We start from the raw sequence: 21324 nt of genomic DNA on the forward strand, positions 1-21324 counted from the left end.
AAATAAAAATGGCTGACAAATTTGAGATCCAATCACCGAAAAGTAAAGTTACGCACTTTATTATTGCGAAACATTTCTTTGTACTTCTTGTGCTGAAGCTGACAAATAGAATACTAAAGGGCTTGTAATATTTTTTAGGTGTTTAATGTTTTTGTCAATTAAAGGTTGATGCTATGTGACAACGACAACTGAGTAAATAAAATATTTGTCTTGGAGACTTTATTTCGATCATGCAATCAAAAACAAGGTCACGGGTGAAGCGAAAACGATTTTTGCTTCCGATATAGACGTCCAAAATTTGTTAGCTACCCAAATAAATGCCACAGTTTTACTATTTGTTTGCAAAACGTTTTTAAAGCACAATATTTATTCTTCATTGTACAGAATTTCAACACCGTTGTGACGAGGCTTGGTGCGTTGTCTGCTGATGCGGTGATCAAGTTACAATGAAATTGTTGTCTGAATTAAGTTACTGCCTCGGTTTAGGTCGCTCGTAGGGCTGCTTTTTATGAAACTATTGTCCAAATTAAGTTGGTTGCCTCATATTTGAGGCTTGTGTGGTTGAAACGTTAACCAAAGAGGAACAGATACCAGATCGCTTTGTGTTTGTCGATTCAAGGTTATCAGGCGTAACTCAGTTCCTCACAACACAGAATCGTTTCCAGCAGGCGAGACTAAGGTTTTGCAAACGGGTCTTTGTGCGTTTGAATGCAGTTGATCTGCTTAAGGCAAGCTGTGCATTCCGCGAAATAAATGCTTGCAGGCTTTGTACTGTGAGAATGTTTGCTTGCAGTTGCTAGACGTGAATTTTTTAACCGACTCGTGCAAAAATGATGCTGTTGTTGCGTTTATTTGCAGTTCAATGCATCCTCTGTGATATCTTGAACTTATTGCATTATTTATTTGCAAAGTTACAAAGGCTCATACCTTCTAGTGCGCATTGTTGAGGCAACACTAATGGAAATTATAGAGAGTTTAATTGCACATGGTTAACAACAGGTTGACCGTACCTCAGTTTTGTTTAAGTTGAAGGTAGTAGCAACGGTATACTTGCCGACTTAAACCACGGTTAGTTGCACAAAGCTCATTTACACTATTGCGCATTCAAGTATATTTGCATCATATTTCAATGAGATTTTTTTTTGCTGACGTTAGCACTAATGGTTGAAACCACGTACTTTGTTTTTCAAACCAGCGATAAGTGACTTTTATAGCTTTTTCATTTGTGTTTCAGAGTGTGTAAAATGCAAATGGCGGCAAACAGAGACAAACCATCGAATGTTGTGAGTGAACATGGGAGTCATATGTTGAATTTGCTCAACGAGTAAGTGTTTGTACACGTTTCTTGCACGCTCGACTGGTTATGGGGAATATTCGTGACTGGCGCAAACGTTTTTGTGCGTTAACTGTTGGTTGTAAGTAACCAAAGCTCTAAAACAAATTTATTGTGTTAACGTTAAGTAAACAAGCGTGTATCGTGTAGCTTAACGTGAATAGCAACCACCTTTATTGCCTTACAAGGTTTCTTGGCAACTTTACTTAGGCGAATAGTTACCAAACCGACAATTTTAAACTCGAGCATCGCACATTTTAAAACAAAGGCAATGCGTCGATACAATGGCAAGTAAACTGCAGACACTCCGCACTGTTAAACCTATAAAATCTTTCCAGTGCAGCTGATAACAAGACCTTGGTCGTTTGGCTAGTACAGCGAAAAACGTCATTCTAGGGACCTACAGCCATTATACACATTGCTTTTCAAAATCACAATTTTACATCGCAAATGATTGAAATCCTTGTATATATGAGCAGAGACCGAAACGGCCCTCACAACTTCTGTGATCTCAAATTGCAAACTGAAGGACAAGATTTTTACGTGCACAAATGCATTGTGGGTATTTCTTCGGATTTTTTCGGTTCGATGCTGCGATCAGAGGTAGGTTCAATATATTTCACGACCTTATTATTATTTTGTTGAGAAACTGTAGCGTTAATGGCTTGTTTCTGCGTAACAGATGCAAGAGAGGTACGCTGAAACTGTCCCGATCCCATCCACAACAGTTGTGCGTCTGACGATAATTCTCGACTTTATTTACACCGGGGTGGTTTCCCTAAACTGCAACAACGTTTATGACGTTCTGGGTGACGCAGACTACATGCAGCTGCAAAGTAAGTTACAAGTTGGAATTATAAGTTGACCATGAGGTTCTATGTCAAAACTGTGGTTTAGAGCATTTATATGTAGCTACGTGCTGACTAAGTAATTGGTTGGCTGCGATCCACTTTAACGGACACTTTGTTAGAAAGTCTGGTCCAGTACCGTCTAAAAACTGCAAGCCCGCTTAGCCATCGCTTAGCCCGCTCAGCCGTATAGGGGATCCTCCCCCCCCCAACCGCTCAAAAAAATGCAGACGGTTAGGGCTATTCGGGTTGGGGTAAGGTATTGTCATTAATAATTCAATAAAACTACTTTATAACGTATGACGGGAATCCCCTGTACAAGGGCTTTACGAACGAAACAACGGCTAAGTGTGGGCTAGGCGGGTAAGTGGGCTCGCAGTTTTAGACGATACCCAGTCTGGTCACAGATATAACGAAATTTAATGCACTTGGCAACACCCTTTAACTACGCAAACGTATAAAATGGGTTACAACTAATTGCTGTTGAGACAATATGTCAATTTGACAAATTAGAGTCAGAATAATAATTAAAGCTGGGTTCTAACCAGTTTCAACCAATCAACTGCGGCCAAATCGTCTTGTGCAATTAATGAATTGTATCAGGTCAAATATGTTTTTTTATCAGTCAATACTAACGTCGATGTTTCGTTTGTTCAGAACTGAAACATGTTTGCGAAACTTTTCTTGTGGAAAATATTTCGCCCGAAAACTGCCTCAAGATAAGATCATACTCACAACGATTCAGGCTCGATGACGCGCTGGAAAAAGCAGATCACGTGATCAAACACAACATGACGCGTGTATTACGTCACGACGACTTCTTGCAACTAACACACGATGACGTCAAAGACATTATGATGAAGAAAAGCAGTCAGGTGTGACAAAATCACCAAACACACCTTCAGTAAAATTGATGCTTAAATTTTGATTTGTAGTTAATGCATCGATCTTTAAAAGCTTATTTTTTGGGAAAGGGTGAAATTAATACGTATTATTTTTGTGATGTCATGTTTTTTACTCTTTATTTAACGGCACGTCAGTCGCACATTTAGCTAATTTTCGATAGGTGGCGCAGGAGCTGAATTATTTATTTAGCGGCTAAATAGGGGTAGGGTTGGGAAGTAAGTTTTTGAAAATTGTACTTTAACAACCAAATTTTGGGGTTAGTTTTATTGAATTTTTCATAATAATACCTAACCCCAACCCCAATAGCCCTAACCGTCAACACATTTTGACATATACTGTTTTCAATGGGGATTTGTGCTCTCTGCGCCACCTATCGAAAATTAGTTAAATGTGCGACTGACGTGAGTTAAGGTGTTAATAGATTTTCCCTATTAAACACCAACATGGATAATGTGAATATGTCTAGTTTGTTGCTGGGAATATTGTGGATTAGATAGAAAACCTTGTTTACAGATTCCGCAAGACACAATTTACCACGGAATTGTGAGGTGGGTGAAAAACAACGAAGAAAACAGAAGAGATTTTTTCACGAATCTTTTCAGTGAAATCGACTTGGTCCGACTTCCCAACATGTTTCTGCAAGACGTCGTTTTGACCGAGGTAAGTTTTGTGCCGGCAGTGAATTGATCCCTCAAAGATATCGAAAATCTACTAACACCATACCTCACGATAGATAGACCCGCAATCAGTTAATTTTCGATAGGTGGCGCAAAGAGCACTGTTTCACATTTGAAACGTTATATCTCTAAAAACGTTTGCGGTTGGGACTATTAGGGTTGGGAACCGGTATTAGCATTTAAAATTCAATAAAACTAGCAAAGAAACTTAGTTACTAATTTAATTTTTTCAAAAACCTACTTCCCAACCCCACCCCTCTTTAGCCGCTAAATAAATAATTCAGCTCTTTACGCCGCCTATCGAAGATTAGCGAAATGTGGGTCTACCGTGAGGTATGGTGTTATTAGCTCTACCCAAAGATATAAGCACATGCTTAATTTTCCAATGGTTAAAACCAGGGTAAAAATTACAACACATGTTTGTACCTATTTTTGAATGTTAACGGTCTTAGTTGGTGAGAGTTTGTTGCGAATATATTAAGAGACTAGTTTTTTTTTCAATTTTCAGGATCTCGTATCTTCTTCGCCGGATTGTCTCAAGGCTTTGCTTCAGGTACTTTTCACTCAAGTCAACCCACAAAGATGTGCAAGTCCCTACAAAGGTGAAACTTTCAAAACCTGTGTAAAAAAATGAAAACTAAATTTGTGTGTAAACTGGAAACTCTGTTATATTACCACACTATTATATGATGGTGGCATATAGGGATTGTTTTTTAAACATAACAATAAAAGTGTATGTTTATTTCTATTCCTCCAGATTCGAGCTGTTCCTGGGCGATTGGTGGTGTCGGAACCGAAACGGATTTTGTACAAATCGATGAAAACTTCAATGTGACGCATTTACCCGTAAGTCAACTCTTGTGATTGTTAGTAAACTGATTCTGGGAATCATTCCCTGTTCTATTACCATTGTTGCCATTTGTTTATTTTTCTATTACCATTGTTTATTTTCCACGTGTTTGTGAAGGAGCCATTAGCTTATTGTCAACTGATTTTAACATGGAAATAAACATTTCCCACACTTTTGATATTGTCAAGTAAAGCCGTTCCAACAAATTTCCATAACTGATTGAAATATCGCGAAACACATAGGAATGCCAGGCATATTTTATCAACAAAAGTTAGGTGTTATCACTCGACCATTGGTGCGCACTGCGTTTGTACCACCACCCTTTTGTGTGTGTGTGTTTTGCCGCCCTTTTCGCTTCATTATAACTTCTGTAAATTTGTGTCATTACCCTGATGAAGGTGTCTCGTAGGTGACATCGCAACGTCGGCATATTTTAATAAAAACTGCTGGAAAAACACTTAGGATGTTTACGTTTTAAATGAGAGGTTTGTTACAACAATACATTTACAAAATGTTTTGTCTAACCGCGATATTTCAATCTTGTTTTAGAAGCTGAACTTGAAAAGAATTGGCGCAACAGTTTCAGCGGTTAAACAACGTATCTACGTTATCGGTGGGGGGTCGACCCTCGGTTTCAAGGGGAATCCCCACGGCAGCGTTGTAGCTTATGACGTCAGCGCGTCACGTGGCAAGTGGACGGTTGTGGGGACGATGAAGGTTGCTAGGCAACACGCAGCAAGCGCAATGCTCAATGGTGCGTAACGAGGACTTACCAAAATGTTTTTGTAAACACACATTGTAGAAAAAAAAAACTGTTTTTGTTGAAACACTACCAAGAACACTTTTCTTGCTTTGCAAAAAATCAACTGTCTGCAGCTTATCCAAAATCAATTACTTTGGTCAATCTCTGCGCTCTGCATACGAAGTAAAGCGACCATTTGTTTGTTTTAAGTACAGCAAATCACAGTTGTTTTTGATCTGATTGTTTCAGGGTACATCTACGTAACCGGTGGAGGCAACCAATCAGGATATTTGTCGTCATGTGAACGATATGACTCGGTTACCGATAGCTGGAGTTTGTTGAATGAAATGAACGAACAAAAAGCGTTTCATGCTCTTGTAAATGTGAAAGGTAAGGGAATATTTCTACAGCACCTTTAATCGGCCCTTAAACGTAACAAGGATGTTGGTATTCAGGTCTGCTGTAGTTACGTCAGATCTCGCAAGTCGTGTATTTACTAAAATATGCAGAACAAGTTTCTAAGCGCGCATAACACCATAACTTCCATACAACACATAACTATATAAGCTCACATACGCACAACGATACCGCTGCTGGAAATTTAAATCACAACAATCAACTTATTCAAATTATTACATCACAACAGGTGGTTTGTTCTGTATTGGTGGTTGCAACGAACATCGTCACTTCGCCTCCGTTCAACGGTACGATCACGTAACCGACACGTGGTGTGACGTCACGCCGATGGGGGTCGCCAGGAGCGGGTTGGCAGCGGTTGTGTTGGACGATATGATATACGCCATCGGTAAGTGAGATCTGAGTGGGTTGAACCTGTGTGATGCTGAGTCGCAACCACGTGCTTCTAAAACTTGCTTGATGGATGAATTGGATGTTTTGAGATAGATTTAACAATTTCGGGTTTGTGTTCAGCCTGTTCAACTGGCTACTTTAATTCGCTTGGATCAAGATGCTTTGTATGCATTAGATTAGAAATGTGAATCACTTTGGACCTGCAACTATGAATAAATATCCGAGCGCATTTATAATACTGCACTTAACCATGATGCGTTCGTGTAAGACCAACATGAACTGCAGACCCGATCCAGCTTAACTCTCGGCCTTAAGACTGTGCCGTTCCGTACATTTTCATGCAAAGCCTTAAACTAGAACCTTATATTCTGCGTCAAGATTATAACATTTACGGTCATGTTTCTCAATTTCAGGTGGTTTTTCTGGCAAATGTCTGTCGGCTGTTGAGAGATATGACCCGATACATGACAAGTGGAAACTACTTGGAAACCTCAACACTGCAAGGAACCGACCGTCCGCATTCATCCGGAACCAAAAAATATACGTCATCGGAGGGTAAGTGGGGGTTACCCTTTTTATGTTTAGTAATTTTTTGGTTAATGTAAGGATTTTTTTTCTTTTGCAATTTATTTGTTTGTCAATGCTTTGTTTATTTTACATTTTACTCTCCTAATGAGCAACATTTATTGACCCCAAACCCTCAAAAAATGGTATAATAAAACGAAAGAGAAGATAATGATTAATTCTCCACAACCGTTAAAAGTGTAACTGCAACCATCAATCAATTTCAAATCCAAATCAAATTAATTATTTGTTTGGTATTCACATTTTCATCACATGATTACCACAAAACTAACTTAATCCAATAAACCACACGACATACATCTTAAACTGGCCACTGCACTTAGGCAAGATGATACCAGGAACACTTTACGTTCCATAGAAGTTTACAATCGTCATGACGACACGTGGACAGTCTGCTCCGAGACTATCGACACACACATTGAATCTGTGGTTTCAATGTAAATCTGCGAATAGCTTGCTTGGTGTGTGATGCAGCTATGTTGCTTGTAAAAATACTGAGGCTGCGCCCTAATGTGGGTTTGCTAATGATCTTCGTGCATAGAAAGACACATAATTTAATGTTCGCTCTAATCTTAAATCTATATCCTTGGAAACTGTTGTTTTAAATTTCAAAGCAAGCAACTGAATTAAAACACAATACAACCCAAAGTGGGAAATGGTTGCATAGTGGCGTCACAATGCACGACGTTATAACTGGTGCTTCACTATTGTTTTCGCGTTTGTGTAGTTGTTACAGGCATATTATTTTCTTTTATGGATTTTTTCCTAACATTCATCGACTTGCAACTTTCGTTCGTTAAGTTGTTCCATACACGTGTGTGATGGTCAGCCTGCTAATTTATCTGCCATGGCCGGCGTACAGGCGTGTACACTAGTGATGGGACGGGTACCCGGTACTCGGTACTCGGTACTCGGTACTCGGTACTCGGTATCGATGGTATCGAACGATTTCAGTGGTATCGATACTCGTACTCGGTATCGAAATATTTTGTCTCAGTTTTCAATACCAACGTGCGAGTACCGAAGGCCGATTTACACTATAAGAACACTGAAAACTTTGTGCCAATATATGCTTCGGACAGTACAAATTTGGGAAAAAGTTCCGCCAGGTTACGTATTTTTTTCGCTATCGTATGGAGATTACTTTTTTCGGCATGTGTGTGTGCACGCCTGTACGCCGGCCATGGCAGATAAATTAGCAGGTGATATACAACCAAGTACAACACTGTACTTAGGTACTCGGTATCGAAGGTATATACATGTGGTACTCGTACTCGGTACTCGCTTCAAAACCTGGTATCGTCCCATCACTAGTGAGTAGTTCGCAAAACATCTGCTGGTATTCTCAAAAAGAGACTTAAAAATCAACAGACAGTATATAGAGGAAGGCAGCGAATTTATTGTTGTACAAAAGCGACTGAAAATGCCTGAAAACAGCCACAAGAAGTTCTGAACAGAGGTAGCAGTGAAACTACACCGATCAGCCAATCACGATCCTAGATTACATCACGTGACACACATATGTTTGTGCGCCTGCATATGAAGGAAAACGCAAATTGTGTGAGATTCGCTTCAATCAAATATTTGGGGTGGCGACTGTAAAAAATTCAAATTAAAGTTTTGAGGTGTTTGTGAATACAACACATTACCCATATATTTGCTACAGGTGTCGTTTTTCAACAGAAATACTGACAATGTAACCACAAGCATCGCCAATACACAGTAAAAAGGCCCTTATAACGATTTCAGTAACATTTACTAGCAAGCTTCGTTACATCCAAGGCTTCGTGCTATGTAGAAATGAGGGTGGAACGTATCATGGCAAACTTCGCTTCTCATCAGCTAACACACGACACATGGGGGCGCTAGTACGCACACAAAAAGAAAAAAACTAAAATCAAAAGTCGTACTATTTGTTTGCGTCAAAACAGACTCAGCGCTTGAAGCGGGTAACCAACCAGCTTTCTGCAGTCAAGCGTAAAACAATATGGTTAATATTGAGATTTTTTCATGGCACAAATATTAGGTCCTGCACTATGCGCCTTAAGCTGGATAATGAAACACGCTTTAAGCTTACAAAATCGTTTAATAATGTTAGTTGAGCTTTACTTGGCATACTGTATCAACCAGTGTCAAAATAATAACAACCGACACAGAATTTGTCATACACCTTTCGTAATATTGAGTCAATCATATAGTTCTAGTTTGAACTTGGCACGCGGTTGATATAAAAAGTGACAGATTCTAAAATACTAAAAGTTCTTGATCGGTGAAGGTTTAGTTCCAAGAAACAAAACAACGAAGGAAGTATTTGATTAAAAAATACACAAAAAAGCACTTAGTATAGTAGAACAGCGTAATTGTCACATAATAATCATGGTTCCATACTTTCGCATAAGTCAAACACAAGAACCGTACAGTTAATACTGTAAAACACGTTGTTTAAACTAAGGTTGTCCGATTTTCTAAAATACACAAACATTAAAACTAAGTGCGCTTCTAAAACAAAACTCAAAATACTTGGAGATAAAACTTTTGGATAGTCTGCTTCACGCATACCCGTGCTTGATCATCAAATATATCATGAATTGCAGTGAAAATACAAGGCACTACCTTCCAGAGATTTTCCTAATTGTTTATGTCTGCAAATTAAATCTTGCCGGGGATCGAACCCAGGACCTGAAGTTTTCACTTGTGTCGCCGTTCGGTGAAAAAACCTCGGCGTGAGAGCAACATCACGTGCATAGACCAAATAGAATCATATGAACCAGTGGGTAGGCAAAATCACATATGACGTCACAACTTTATAATGACGTCATATAGTTGATATTTTGCGTCGGATCTCGGATTAGACATTTGTTCGTCTCTGACGTTTTAGTTGGTCGCGTTCGTCAATGGCTTTAACTTGTGACGTCACAATGTCATCTCGCCCTTCGCTTCTGACGTAACAGAAGGTTGATTGCTTGAAATGAGGTCGAGTTTGAGTGATTCTCTGTTCGGGGGAACCACCGGTGTTTTTCGACTTCCCTCCGTGCTCACTGAAGCGGAACTAGCAAAACCAGTGTCGTCACTTTGTACTGTTGTTACTGTGGATGAGTGATAGGTGTCCACTGGTTTTGTTACAGCGATTTGCGGCACTGACGTCGCTAAAAAAAACACGTGAATAATTTGTGGTTAAAAAACGAATATTGGATTGGGTGAATCAAAATTAGACCAAACTTACTGGTTCCTTCGAGATTCTTGTTGTTTCTTGATCTGATCTTGGACATCACTTTCTTCCGCCTCATTCTTCGCCACTTGGTGGTGTGCGTGTGCAGGGAGTGCTTTCTCCTGCAGAGAACCCACGACAGGAAGACGAAGATAAACGCGAGAAGTTTGAGTCCGAACGCCACACCGAAGAAAATGTAGCGGAAGGTTTTCGCGTCGTAAAGCTGAAAGTAAATCAGAACGACGATAAACGGCCGCTTTATTAGGATTGTCACGCCAATATGACATTACAAGACATGTTTAAGTTCGGGTGACGTCACATTCGCTTTCATGCAAAAAGGCTGCAACATGCATGCTGCACATTTGTCTTTGGATTTCTACCGAACGTAAGATTGATGAAAGCCGCTTGCCTGATATCACAAGCAAAGATGTAAATGTTTTACCAAACAGAAGTGTTAGGAGGGTTCTTGTTCTGGTGGAATATAAAACGTACAGCAATCTACTTGTTAAAGTAACAGCCATGACCCTTTATCAGTTAAATTTCCAAATAACTGACAAACTAAGTCTCCCGGGATGCAGATTTCGCAGAAAAAACTTCCAACCAATGTATTTTGCAGCAGCACTAATCGAATTTCGGTTTTGCCCTCGAGCCAGTCAACACAAAACATCGCAAGTCCCCAAACACCAACACATATCGTATTACTCGAGCCTGTTTGAGTGATATAAGCTTACCAAACAAGATCCCGAACCATTTTCACACTGATCCGAGGAGCCGTTCCACAACAAACAGGCTTGATCTATTGCTGTGCCGAAGTAGATAGGGGCTGGAATGTAAGCTGTAAACAATATAGATGGGGTTACGCGTTGTACAAGCAGCAATGTGATACCTGAAGTCCTTACACAATATGATTTCAATATAACACCCAAGGTGACAGAATGCTAATATTTATTTTCGTGCACCCAGTCCTTGAATCGGTCGTATCAAAAACAAAATGAACGCAAATAAATTTCGGAAATACCACGAAAACTGGACTTTTTTAATTAAATGTGCGTGGAGCGTGTGGTTTTTAAGTAGTTACAACGTAAAGTGCCTCGTGCAACGACGGTGATTAGTAACACGCATAGTCGTGCACTTACAACCATATTACCGGCGCAAATAGTGCCCTGTTGCACGACGTGACACATGCAAATTACGCCGAGTATTTGCGACATTTAAATTCAGTGTACATTAGCATTACAAAAATCACGCTGGCATTTGATATCGAGTGAAACTACAACTGTCCATTGCACTGACATGTTTCGAAGCTTAGTTGCAACTCATTTATTCAACACGTTTCCGATTTATTGTGCTAATCACGCAACATTAGTATCCCGTGCCTATATTGTTTGCAACATTAACGTGAATGTGTGGTGTAATTTACGAGGGCTAGTTTAAGAAGGCTTTGCCTAAAAAGAACCTAGATATTATTACATCCAAATATATCTGTAAACTGATGACGACAAGACTTTGTACAACACGGTTGGCTGCACAAAGCTCGCCGGGAACCCACAAACGCACTGGCATCAGTTTAAGCAAATGCTGAAAGTTGACATCAGCAGTAATATGTTAAGGTCCACAGTGTACGGGTGTGTGTGGGCTTGATATGTTTTTAATTGGAGATGTGTGTGAAATGTAAACTCACCACAACCCAAACAGGAAATCCGATGTTATGTGATGAGTAATGGAATAGTAATTAATCCGACCAATAACAAACTAATTAGGCCAACTTCTCACTAACACCGCCACCAAACTGGCAATACTTTGTCATGCGCATTAGGGTTTAACATCTAAATATAGTACATTAAAACTACATCTATATACAGTTGTGGGATTCAAATTTTTTGTCAGCCGGTTCTATCACAAAAGTCATATTATTCAGCCGGTTCTCTTACAAAAAGTCCATTAACAGTAACCAGCAATGCTAACCGGCTCGCTGTTCTCATAAAATGTTGCATTTGACCCCAGGGTGAAAAACTCTAGTTTATCCTAAAAGTGGGTGAAAGTTCAACGCTTGTTCAACCTTCTTCCAACACGTTGTTGTTTATCGGGTTTTGAAGCTGCTGTGACGCGGTGTTGATTACGAAAACCCACTAAGGTGTCGAAGGTAACAAGATATTTGTTATTCGGTTAGATCTTCTAAATGCCTCTCAGCAATTCAGCGTCTGGCTACTGGCGTTTCAATCGTTGTGCACACGAGACAAGCGATCACGTGATTGTGGTGATATGTTCGGACTAAGCGAAACGCCTCAGGGTGTTTCAAGTCGAAATTTGTTGAAACAAACAAGTTTTTTCTCCTACCTAAACTTCTGTCATATATTTTACAGTCGCAAGCTTAGTTGCATCACCTAAGTTATTAGACATTTCAACGAAACAGTTAAGATGGTATTTTTTATTGTCAAACACGTAATTCCCTCAAACCACTTTTGAAAATTTGTTTTTGTGAAACAAGTTTTCGTCATACGTTTTGGGCCACATGTTTTTCATGTTTTTTTGGCAACAACTAAGCTATCGTTACGTGAAATAATACACATTACACTTTTTGCCAAGAAAAACTCACATAATCTTGGCATCACTTTTAAAACTTTGTCTGTTTAAAATTGTGAACAACATTGCTATATTTCCCAACTGTTGGTCGCTTTGCAGTGTGTTAAGCAGATAGGCCAATAAGTATTACCTCTAGGGCAATAGTATAGTAACACTTGTGGTACAGACATAGCTTACCTAATGTTCTGAAGAATACGAACTGCAATCCCGCTGCAAAGGGTCGTTCGTCGTTCTTTACGCATCGGTAGGTAACCATCAGCGACGGGGTGTGCGCGCAAACTGTTGCCTGGCAACGAAAATAAACCGATATAAACATGACGGAAACAAAATATCTTCACAGGTACATTTGTGGGGTGGGTCACCAATTCGCGGTTTTGAGGTTAAAGGGGCTCTTAAGATTGAAAAGCGTTTTTCACACGTAGAGTTTATCACAAAACTGAAAAAGCTTCAACTAGTTTTAAAGGCACTACTTTTGATGCTTTTCAACAACTGTACAGCATGTACAAAACATTTATCATGACAAGCTTTTGAAATTAGAGACATTTTTATGCTTAATCTAAATGTTAAAGAATATTTTATCCGACAACTAAATATTACCATGGTGACGAGAAATAAACAAAAGAGGAATGGAATGAATGAAGATGTGCAATCTCGCACACACTCGCCGTGAGTGGCAATTTGTGGCAGATCTGTGGTTGCTTGTGGTAAACACGAACAGTTGTAGTAGGTAGTCTACAAAAAAAAGCTTTGTTTGCCATAAGTCTTTCAAAATTTCAACTAAGAAAATTTATTTAAAAAAACACCAAAAAACTTATATTTAAACTTGATTTCAATTTTTTTGAGTACAGTACTTTACAAGTTTATGACTTTTTCCTAAAACTTTAACACATTATACTTGCAAGTGGATAAGCAGTTAAAAAGTGTAACCAATTGTACAAACAGAGTCTTGCCAATCAATTTTACTAACCTGTGACAAATTATTTTTAATGGAACCCTCACAACCAGCATAACATGGATTGTAGTAAGTAATATCTCCTGAGCAGATCGGTGCATATAAAGTGGCAAGACACGAACATCCAGAATTGCACATCGATGATATGTTGGGCATGGATCTGAAATCAAAAAGTAAAAACTGAATCTCTGAAAATTCCTAAAAGCACAAGCACTTAAAAATCATGCAAATATTTGTATTAAGACAAAACTGTTGGCCTAATTTTATTTACAGTCCTTAGTTTAAATAAGGGCTGTTTTTTCTTTGTTGTTTTTTTTCTTACACAAAACAAGTTTCAAGTTCAAAATTTGTAACCTTTGTAAAAAAAATCTTCGATTACTTTGAAGTATAACCGAAGAGAATGATTTCACTTTTATTTTAACCAGATCACACTATCCGCATTGTAACATGACATGTTTCATGATGTGTTCGCTCTTACAACATGTGTTTGAGGGCCTAAGTATTACTGTCTGGGTAATGCTGCTTAATTAAACACAGGAAGGATACGAAAGTGATGGTTAGTTGCACAACATTAGGGTTATTCCAATCCAAGATCTTGCAAATAAGGTCATGATTTGTGGCGGTGTGATAATCATGTTACCAAATAATTTTTGTCTTTTGCATTCTGAATGAATGGCAAATTTAGATAAATATCATTCTAATGAACCAAAATATTTAAATGTTTGGCAAAAAAAATCCTATTTCACCAAAACCTGTTTTTTCTGAGGCACACAATAAACTTTGCAAGGTTGGCAGTGCAGCTGTTTTGCACAAATCCACTTAATCTACTTGCATGAGTTTAGCTTTGAGGACATAAAAAATTTATCACAGAGTTTAGTTTGTGGCAGAAACGCTGAGTGGCAAAAAGCAACAAATCACCGCTGATATTGATTTTTCCTGACATGAAGTTTGTTTTGCAAGCAATGTCGCTTTACCATCTTATGTACTTTTCATCTTTAGTGTCAATTTAGAACTGCCACACTTTTGATATACTTCAGTTACTTTTTTTGCAGTTTTTGTGGTTTAAAACAACATTTTAATTGTAACTATTTATAAATATTTAACAATCCTGGCTACTTTTTCTATGTTTCTGTTTTCTGCTCAAAAAAAAATTTTTTTTTCGTCAACTTACATTCCACTGATCGGATCTTGCAGGGGAGTGTTGATCCCCGCAACTTGAATCATTTCACACGAGATGAGGAAGACCGATATAAAAAGTAAAAGTGATAAAAGGTTGCTTAGTAACGCCGTCTGTGCACATCCGGTCATGTTGAGCTTGTATCTTTTGATAATGTATCCTCCAAGTAAAATCCCTGTCCCTGCACTGGGCACAAGCACTGCACCTGTGTATAGTGTATGTATGCATTATTTAAAGTGCCTCAAGTCATGACCGATAATTTAATTATAATTGGAAACCAAAACATGCAAAACGAAGCACAAAACCAGGGGGCGGTTTGCACAATTTCAATTATCAATGTCATGCAGGTCAAAAAATCAATAAGATTATTTACATGTGGATATTGTTACAAAGTGGTAATAAATTTTACTTCTACTGTGAGCAGATTATTGACGTACCTGTAAATATGCTTGACTTTGCCGTGTCAATACTGAAGTGACTTTGCAAAAACTTTGGGACAAAAGTAAGGAATGCAGTGACAATAGAAAACTCTAAAGTTGCTGAGCATGTCACACACAAATATATGGGGTTCGACAGAAGGGAGAGAAATGCTTTTGGTAGCTCTGGAAAACAACAACAACAGGTTTACATTTTTTTTCTTCACTTAAACTGATAAATTTGTTGATACAAAATATGATAGGTGGATCTATGATGTGTTTGATGTGTTGTTGTATCCAAGTTTCAGGATATTTATGATGCAACAATTTTTATTCCATTCTAGTCAGCACAGTTTTCATCTTGTTTACATTGTTGCGACCAAACATAGCCTCCCAGAAGCATTGCAACTATGCTGAACACCCAGACACAAGGGGAAACTAGTCATGGCATTAGGTTCTGAACTATGGGCCACTGCCAACCTTTAGTTGCCCTCAGTCATATTGTGTGGAATCCAACAACCTTCCTAACCTGACCTTTGAACCCAGCTGCAAACAAAATTTGCCACACAAGCAACAATACCTTTCAAATTCTTGCCGAAACTGATGACTGAAGTATCAAGACTATCAACTGTTGTTTCATTGTCAGTAACCGTGGTAACACTCACTGGAGTTCCGACTGTTGAATAATCCGGTGTTTCTCTATTCATGAAAAATACAAGCTATAAGTTTTGTGTGTCAGAAATTTTTTGTTGTCAACTTACAATCCTGATTTCTCTGTTTGCAGTTGTCGTGGAAACATAAGAAGAAATATGGAAACTGCAAAACACAATCCCGCGCACAGCAGATATCCAAGCCACCTGCAAAATCACAGTGAATACTATTAATGCATAAAGTACAGAAATCAACATTCAAATACATCTTTGGACAAACAACTTCTCAAAAATATTTAAAAGCCCACGCAACCTACAAAATCACAGTGACTATTATTAATGCAGTATGGAAATCAGACTTTAAATATATTTTTAACCAAAAAAATTAAATCAACAATTTTTAAACACCCAAGCAACCTGTAAAATAACAGTCAACACCGTATATAAATACATAAATGAACAATTTTAACCTAAACATATAGCTTTAACATGCATATACTCAGAGGTTTTGGTTAATTCCAATCTTTTTTTGCAAACCACTCACCAAGCACCCAAGAATTGTGGGTCATTGGATGATAATTGGTTGCCAAGATCGATGTAAAAAGTGAGGAAAAATCCACCCAGCAAATAACCCACGGCAGGACCAACAGCTCCCATGGCATACAGGATTGCTAAAAATATGGTTGAAAGTTTAGTCATAATAACAAATCCCTAATTTCGATAACATCTTTGTTGCAACTATAAGTTATCGTTACATGTAATACATAATTGTGTATATCTGCAACATTTTAGTTAATTGGTAGTTGAGTTGTTCGGACAACTTATCACATCGGAAGGGTTGACTAAAGGGCAATGACCTACAGTAACCCAGGTTTGACATTTGCAGGAAATTAAAATACAACTGAGCTCACACATGACAAGTGAACTTTGCCAAAAAACGTCACTTCTGTTTAATCAGGTTTAAATATTTACACAAAAGATTTACTGCACATTTTTGGAAGATTAGCACCAGATTTATTCCTTTAATTTCAATTCAATTTTATTTCACAAAATGACCAACAACAAATTGATTTATCAACATATTTTTTATTAAAACATGTTCTAATAATTAAATAGATACAAAAATTACAGCTTTCAAGTGTAAGAAGGCTTATAACGGAGGTCACAGTAAAACATCTTTAAGATCAGACAACGGCAGTTTTCCTAATCTGTGTTTAAAGTGGGAAGAATCAGTTTGCTTCAAAAGACACAAGCCGGCTAAACAAACACTCTGGTCGAACAGCACAAGGCGCTGGGTTCAAACACATGCCACTCCAAACTCCTTGTAACAAACTGTGACACACATGCAGTGCATTCTTGTTATTGTCAGGTTTTAAACAAAAAATAAATGTATATGACTTGATTTAAGCATGTTTAACCCTTTGACAAAACAACGGCCGATTACCAAAATAAACACATTAAAATTGAAAAAAAATAACAAATAAAACAAGGACATTTCAAACATCAAAAATAAAATTATTGCCATCTTCATTATAGACAGGTATTAGTTGGTTATCCAACTTTCAAGTTTGGTTTTAAATAGTTTGTCTGGGCTTGTGTATAAACTGTATTTAGCCAATCCACATGATCAATTAGTGCTTGCAAGGTAAAGTACAAAGTAGGCCATTACATTACCCAAGCCTTCTAATAGCTGCTATATATAGTCAGGTACACATGGTGAAGGTTAACAATGTAACTGCTGAATATGTAAGATTTAATTGCCTCGGGGCCCGCAAACAGTTCTATGCTCAGCAGATGTTTCAACATTACTTTAAGGTGGTGCAACCGTGCTGATACTGTCTGTGTAAGACGACCCACATGGTGGTAATTACTGCAAAGGCGCGGTTTCAAGTGATGGCCAAACCTATTCCCAGTTGGTAAACACTGACGATATACAAACACAAACTTTTGTGTCTATCACATGAATAGTTGACCATAACAAGCACTTATTAATTTTGTCAACCAATCATGCTATTTTACCATTTCCACTTAGTGATATCACACACTGGTGGTGATATCACAAAATTAATTCAATTTTGTTGCAGTTTTTTGGTCCAATTTTGTTTTTAAGTGTTATTTTCAGATTTGGTGTAAATTTATTAATTTTGTTTTTAGTTTACTTACATATGTATAGTGATGAACTGTCTCTTGGCACATTGTCATAGATAAAAGTAGTTCCCAGTGTATATATTGGGGTTGATCCAATTCCCATTATCATGTTAGAAATTACAAACAGGAAGAGGTACAAAGAATTGGCTTCCTGTCATAAAAATAAATATTCAGTTGATAACAACAATTAATTTGTTTATGTTAGTAAAAGTAAAAGGGGGTATCATTATTCTGAATAATACATGCATGTGCTTGTACATTTCGTTTTTATTTTTGTTGCAATAAAAACTGTAGCAATACCTGCCAATAAAAAACGGATGAATGTAATATTTTATTGAATTTTTTTTGGGGGGTACATTTACACATTTAATTTCTGCCACCAATGACCTACTATTTGTTTACAAAAGCCATCTGCTTAAATCTTCGCACAAAAGCAACCGACTTTAATCAGACTTTCACAGTTGGATATGATTATCACAAACCCATACCTGAGCTTCACATTTTATATCTGTCGAGTTTGTTCGATTTTCTACGCACAAAAAAGCGTTGAGAGAATCGTCCGAGGTGTGACTCGATGGTTGGTATGGCGATGAGAAAAATTGCGGAAATGCAAACAATAAAGATCCTGAAAAAAATGTGGAAAAAAATTAGGCCACAATAAAAACAGAGTATCCTGCTTTTATCAAACGCCACTTTTTGCTTTATTTTGTAAATACATTTTGGTAAGATTAAAAGCTATACCAGAAAAATGTTTGCGTGGCAGACATAAATGCATGCGACAAACTGTTGGGCAAACAAATGATCTCATTGGTTCCACTGGTAGTTAAACATTAAAAACCAAGTTAAGCATACCATTGATGCATTGAGCAAACATTAGGGACATGTTTTATGTTTAACACCTTCCAGAGACTGATTTCAAAGTGTGCTGATCATTACTTTCCAAAAATGACATTTGGGGAAATATAACTTAAAACTCGATCAGTTCACATTTCATATTTGTATTAAATTATACTTCTGTAATATCAAGCAACAACATTTCAGGTGTTTTAAGGCCACATAATTTTTTTAGCATTAAACAAACCAGCACTTACCAATGGCAACAGCAATTGATCCAATTCCAACCCATCTTGCTCTGTGGCCTTTCCCACCAAAATATGAGATAAATACAACAACCACCAAACTTCCAATGTCAAAACTCGACACCACAAGACCAGACTCGGCACTTCGGAGTCCATACCTAAAAATATTGTTCAAAAGATGGATTGTAACTTATTAGGATAAACTGAATTAAAATTTAATGTTTGTTTACACTTTTAACTGTTTGGGAACCAAAAAACTCCTAGAGGCATTAGTGTGAATTACCTTTCCTCTATAGTTGTGATAACACTGCTTGTGATCCCAGATACCAACATGCTTTGCACGAGAACGAAAAAACTTATGGTCGCTAAAAACCATTTTGGTGTCGCAAAGCGCTGTAGAAAGTCAGGTGTGCAAAATGGAAGACCACATAAAACATTTTTCTTCTTGCAAGGCACTAAACATTCAGAAATAAACATAGTATTTTGTAAACTTTCCAATGGAAGTATAATCTTTTGTTTCATTCAAACCATTTAATAAGTCAATTTTTTAAACTTTTTGCAAATAAGTTCTTACCATCGGTTGAGGTGCTTGGCAGTTGGAGTGTCATATTTCTGTTGGATTGCACATTTGTTGCCATATTTACCTTGTTCAAGTCCGAGGTATAAAAAACGTATTGATTTTTCACAACAAAACTTTGCTACATAACTACACAAGCAAGGCAAATTTCTTTTCTTTGAGGCAGTTTTGTCCAATCTAAGAAACAAAAAATTGTTGCAGAACGTATTGTAAAAAAAACATGTTACAAACTGTACAACGCAAATCTTCTCAAACACCTACAATACAAACCTACAGCGTATTTTACACAAGCATAACGTCTGTACGCTGCATACTTCTACATAACCTTGCCTCATAAACTCGTCATAAACTGAACTTCAGTTCGACCACACGCGCAAAGTGATTAACTATTTTACGAATCACAGAGTTAAGTAACTGACGAGAGCACGGTCCACGAAAATACTACAACGCCTCTTAAACTTAGGACTTTTTGATCAGTGCTAATTTTCGCTCTTTCTTTTTTCCAACCGAGCCCATTTGTTAACTATCAAAATCACATAAGGTGTTATAATTACGCACATCGCTTCACCGCGAGAACTGGCCCTTTGTTCTACTACAAGCCTCTCTCTCTCCTTGCAACGCGTTGTGCCTCGTGGACCCCCCGGCCGCCAAACAGCTGATGTTTCGCTATTCCATTGTGACGTCACACTCCTTTTACCTTTTCTGTTGTTGTTTTGGTGGTCACGCCTGAATACATCGCGATTTGCGTCAAACAAAGCGCTTTTTTGTTCTCTCGACTTTTTCAGTTTTCTGATAAGTTATGCGGGATTTTCCTTTGTAACTGAAAATAGTTGTGGGTTGTGGCCATCGTTTCACATTTCCTAAAACATTGCAATGTCAGACATATAAATAAACTTAATGGTGAAAATAACGGCCCAAATGGACGTAAAAAGCGACATGCTTTATTGTTCAAAGTTCAAACGTTTTCGACAAAAAAGCATTTGCCAACTCATGAACAGATCGGTAGCCTACATATTGTTTTAAATAAACTTGCTTTTAGTGAACTAGTTAATACTCTTTTTGTTTTAAATAAAAAACAATATTCGTCTTTTAAGAATAATCTTCTTTTTGTGAAAATTGGTACTAGGTGTTATTAAGTTTAAGTAAGGTTCCATACGCAACTGAGTATTGTCGCAGATTTAAGGCACACAATGGTCTGAAGCTTCCCCTTCGCTTTGTCCGTTGTTAATCTTTCCATGGAGCAAAGTCGTAATTTCCGGTTTAAGTGAATCGAGGCCAGGCGCACATATGCTACGTGTGACCTTTCTCTACATTCAAACTTCGTCCGAATTTATTCTGTGTATAATGGCTGGTAATTAAGTGTGTTTGTTTTAATATCCGTAGCCCCGCGTGAAACTCCTGCCAAAAAGCTGTAGTAGGCTACACATTAAAAGTAGCCTACGGTCAATCTTGTAAATTTTGCGTTTTGTTTGCGAACAGAGTGTTCAAAAAATAAAAAATAAAAACCCCAAGATTTTTGCGAGGCAAAAATGATCTTATGACCGGAATAAAATAGATTTTTGACGTTAGGTTTTTTCTCTTTGTCCAAAAAACTTATAGCCATATGATTTTCATTGCACGTTAACCAAGCCTAGATAAGGTGTACATCGTTAGAGCGCAATTAAACGCGAAAAAAATAGGGGCACAGTTGACGGATAGACGTTGGAATTGCTTCAGTTACTACCTTTTACCAAACTTTCTATTGGTTTACACTTTAATCGAGTCAATTAATATTCGGTTCAAC

At 37.8% G+C, this 21324-nt stretch overlaps 2 protein-coding genes across 2 annotated transcripts; one reads left to right on the top strand and one right to left on the bottom strand.

Annotated features, from left to right (window-relative positions):
• Nucleotides 1–1238: 1238 nt before the first annotated feature.
• On the top strand, nt 1239–7537 carry LOC145222134 (kelch-like protein 12). Its single transcript, XM_080088175.1, has 12 exons — nt 1239–1324; nt 1813–1936; nt 2016–2169; nt 2839–3056; nt 3601–3747; nt 4273–4366; nt 4522–4610; nt 5164–5368; nt 5606–5746; nt 6003–6161; nt 6580–6721; nt 7075–7537. The coding sequence occupies exons 1-12, from the start codon at nt 1245–1247 to the stop codon at nt 7190–7192; spliced, it is 1671 nt and encodes a 556-aa protein (XP_079944301.1). The 5' UTR covers nt 1239–1244; the 3' UTR covers nt 7193–7537.
• Nucleotides 7538–8130: 593 nt separating this feature from the next.
• On the bottom strand, nt 8131–19742 carry LOC145222129 (solute carrier organic anion transporter family member 5A1-like). Its single transcript, XM_080088167.1, has 16 exons — nt 19539–19742; nt 19248–19419; nt 18977–19122; nt 18374–18510; nt 17901–18036; nt 16282–16408; nt 15849–15944; nt 15668–15786; nt 15109–15273; nt 14666–14876; nt 13510–13654; nt 13140–13274; nt 12720–12828; nt 10691–10794; nt 9975–10182; nt 8131–9897 (listed from the first exon to the last, which is right to left on the bottom strand). Exons 1-16 carry the CDS (start codon nt 19600–19602, stop codon nt 9665–9667), a joined length of 2307 nt encoding a protein of 768 aa, XP_079944293.1. The 5' UTR covers nt 19603–19742; the 3' UTR covers nt 8131–9664.
• Between the last annotated feature and the right edge of the window lie 1582 nt (nt 19743–21324).

The sequence above is a fragment of the Phallusia mammillata genome, chromosome 4 (genome assembly GCF_965637545.1).
Source record: "Phallusia mammillata chromosome 4, kaPhaMamm4.hap1.1, whole genome shotgun sequence".
Taxonomy (NCBI): domain Eukaryota; kingdom Metazoa; phylum Chordata; class Ascidiacea; order Phlebobranchia; family Ascidiidae; genus Phallusia; species Phallusia mammillata.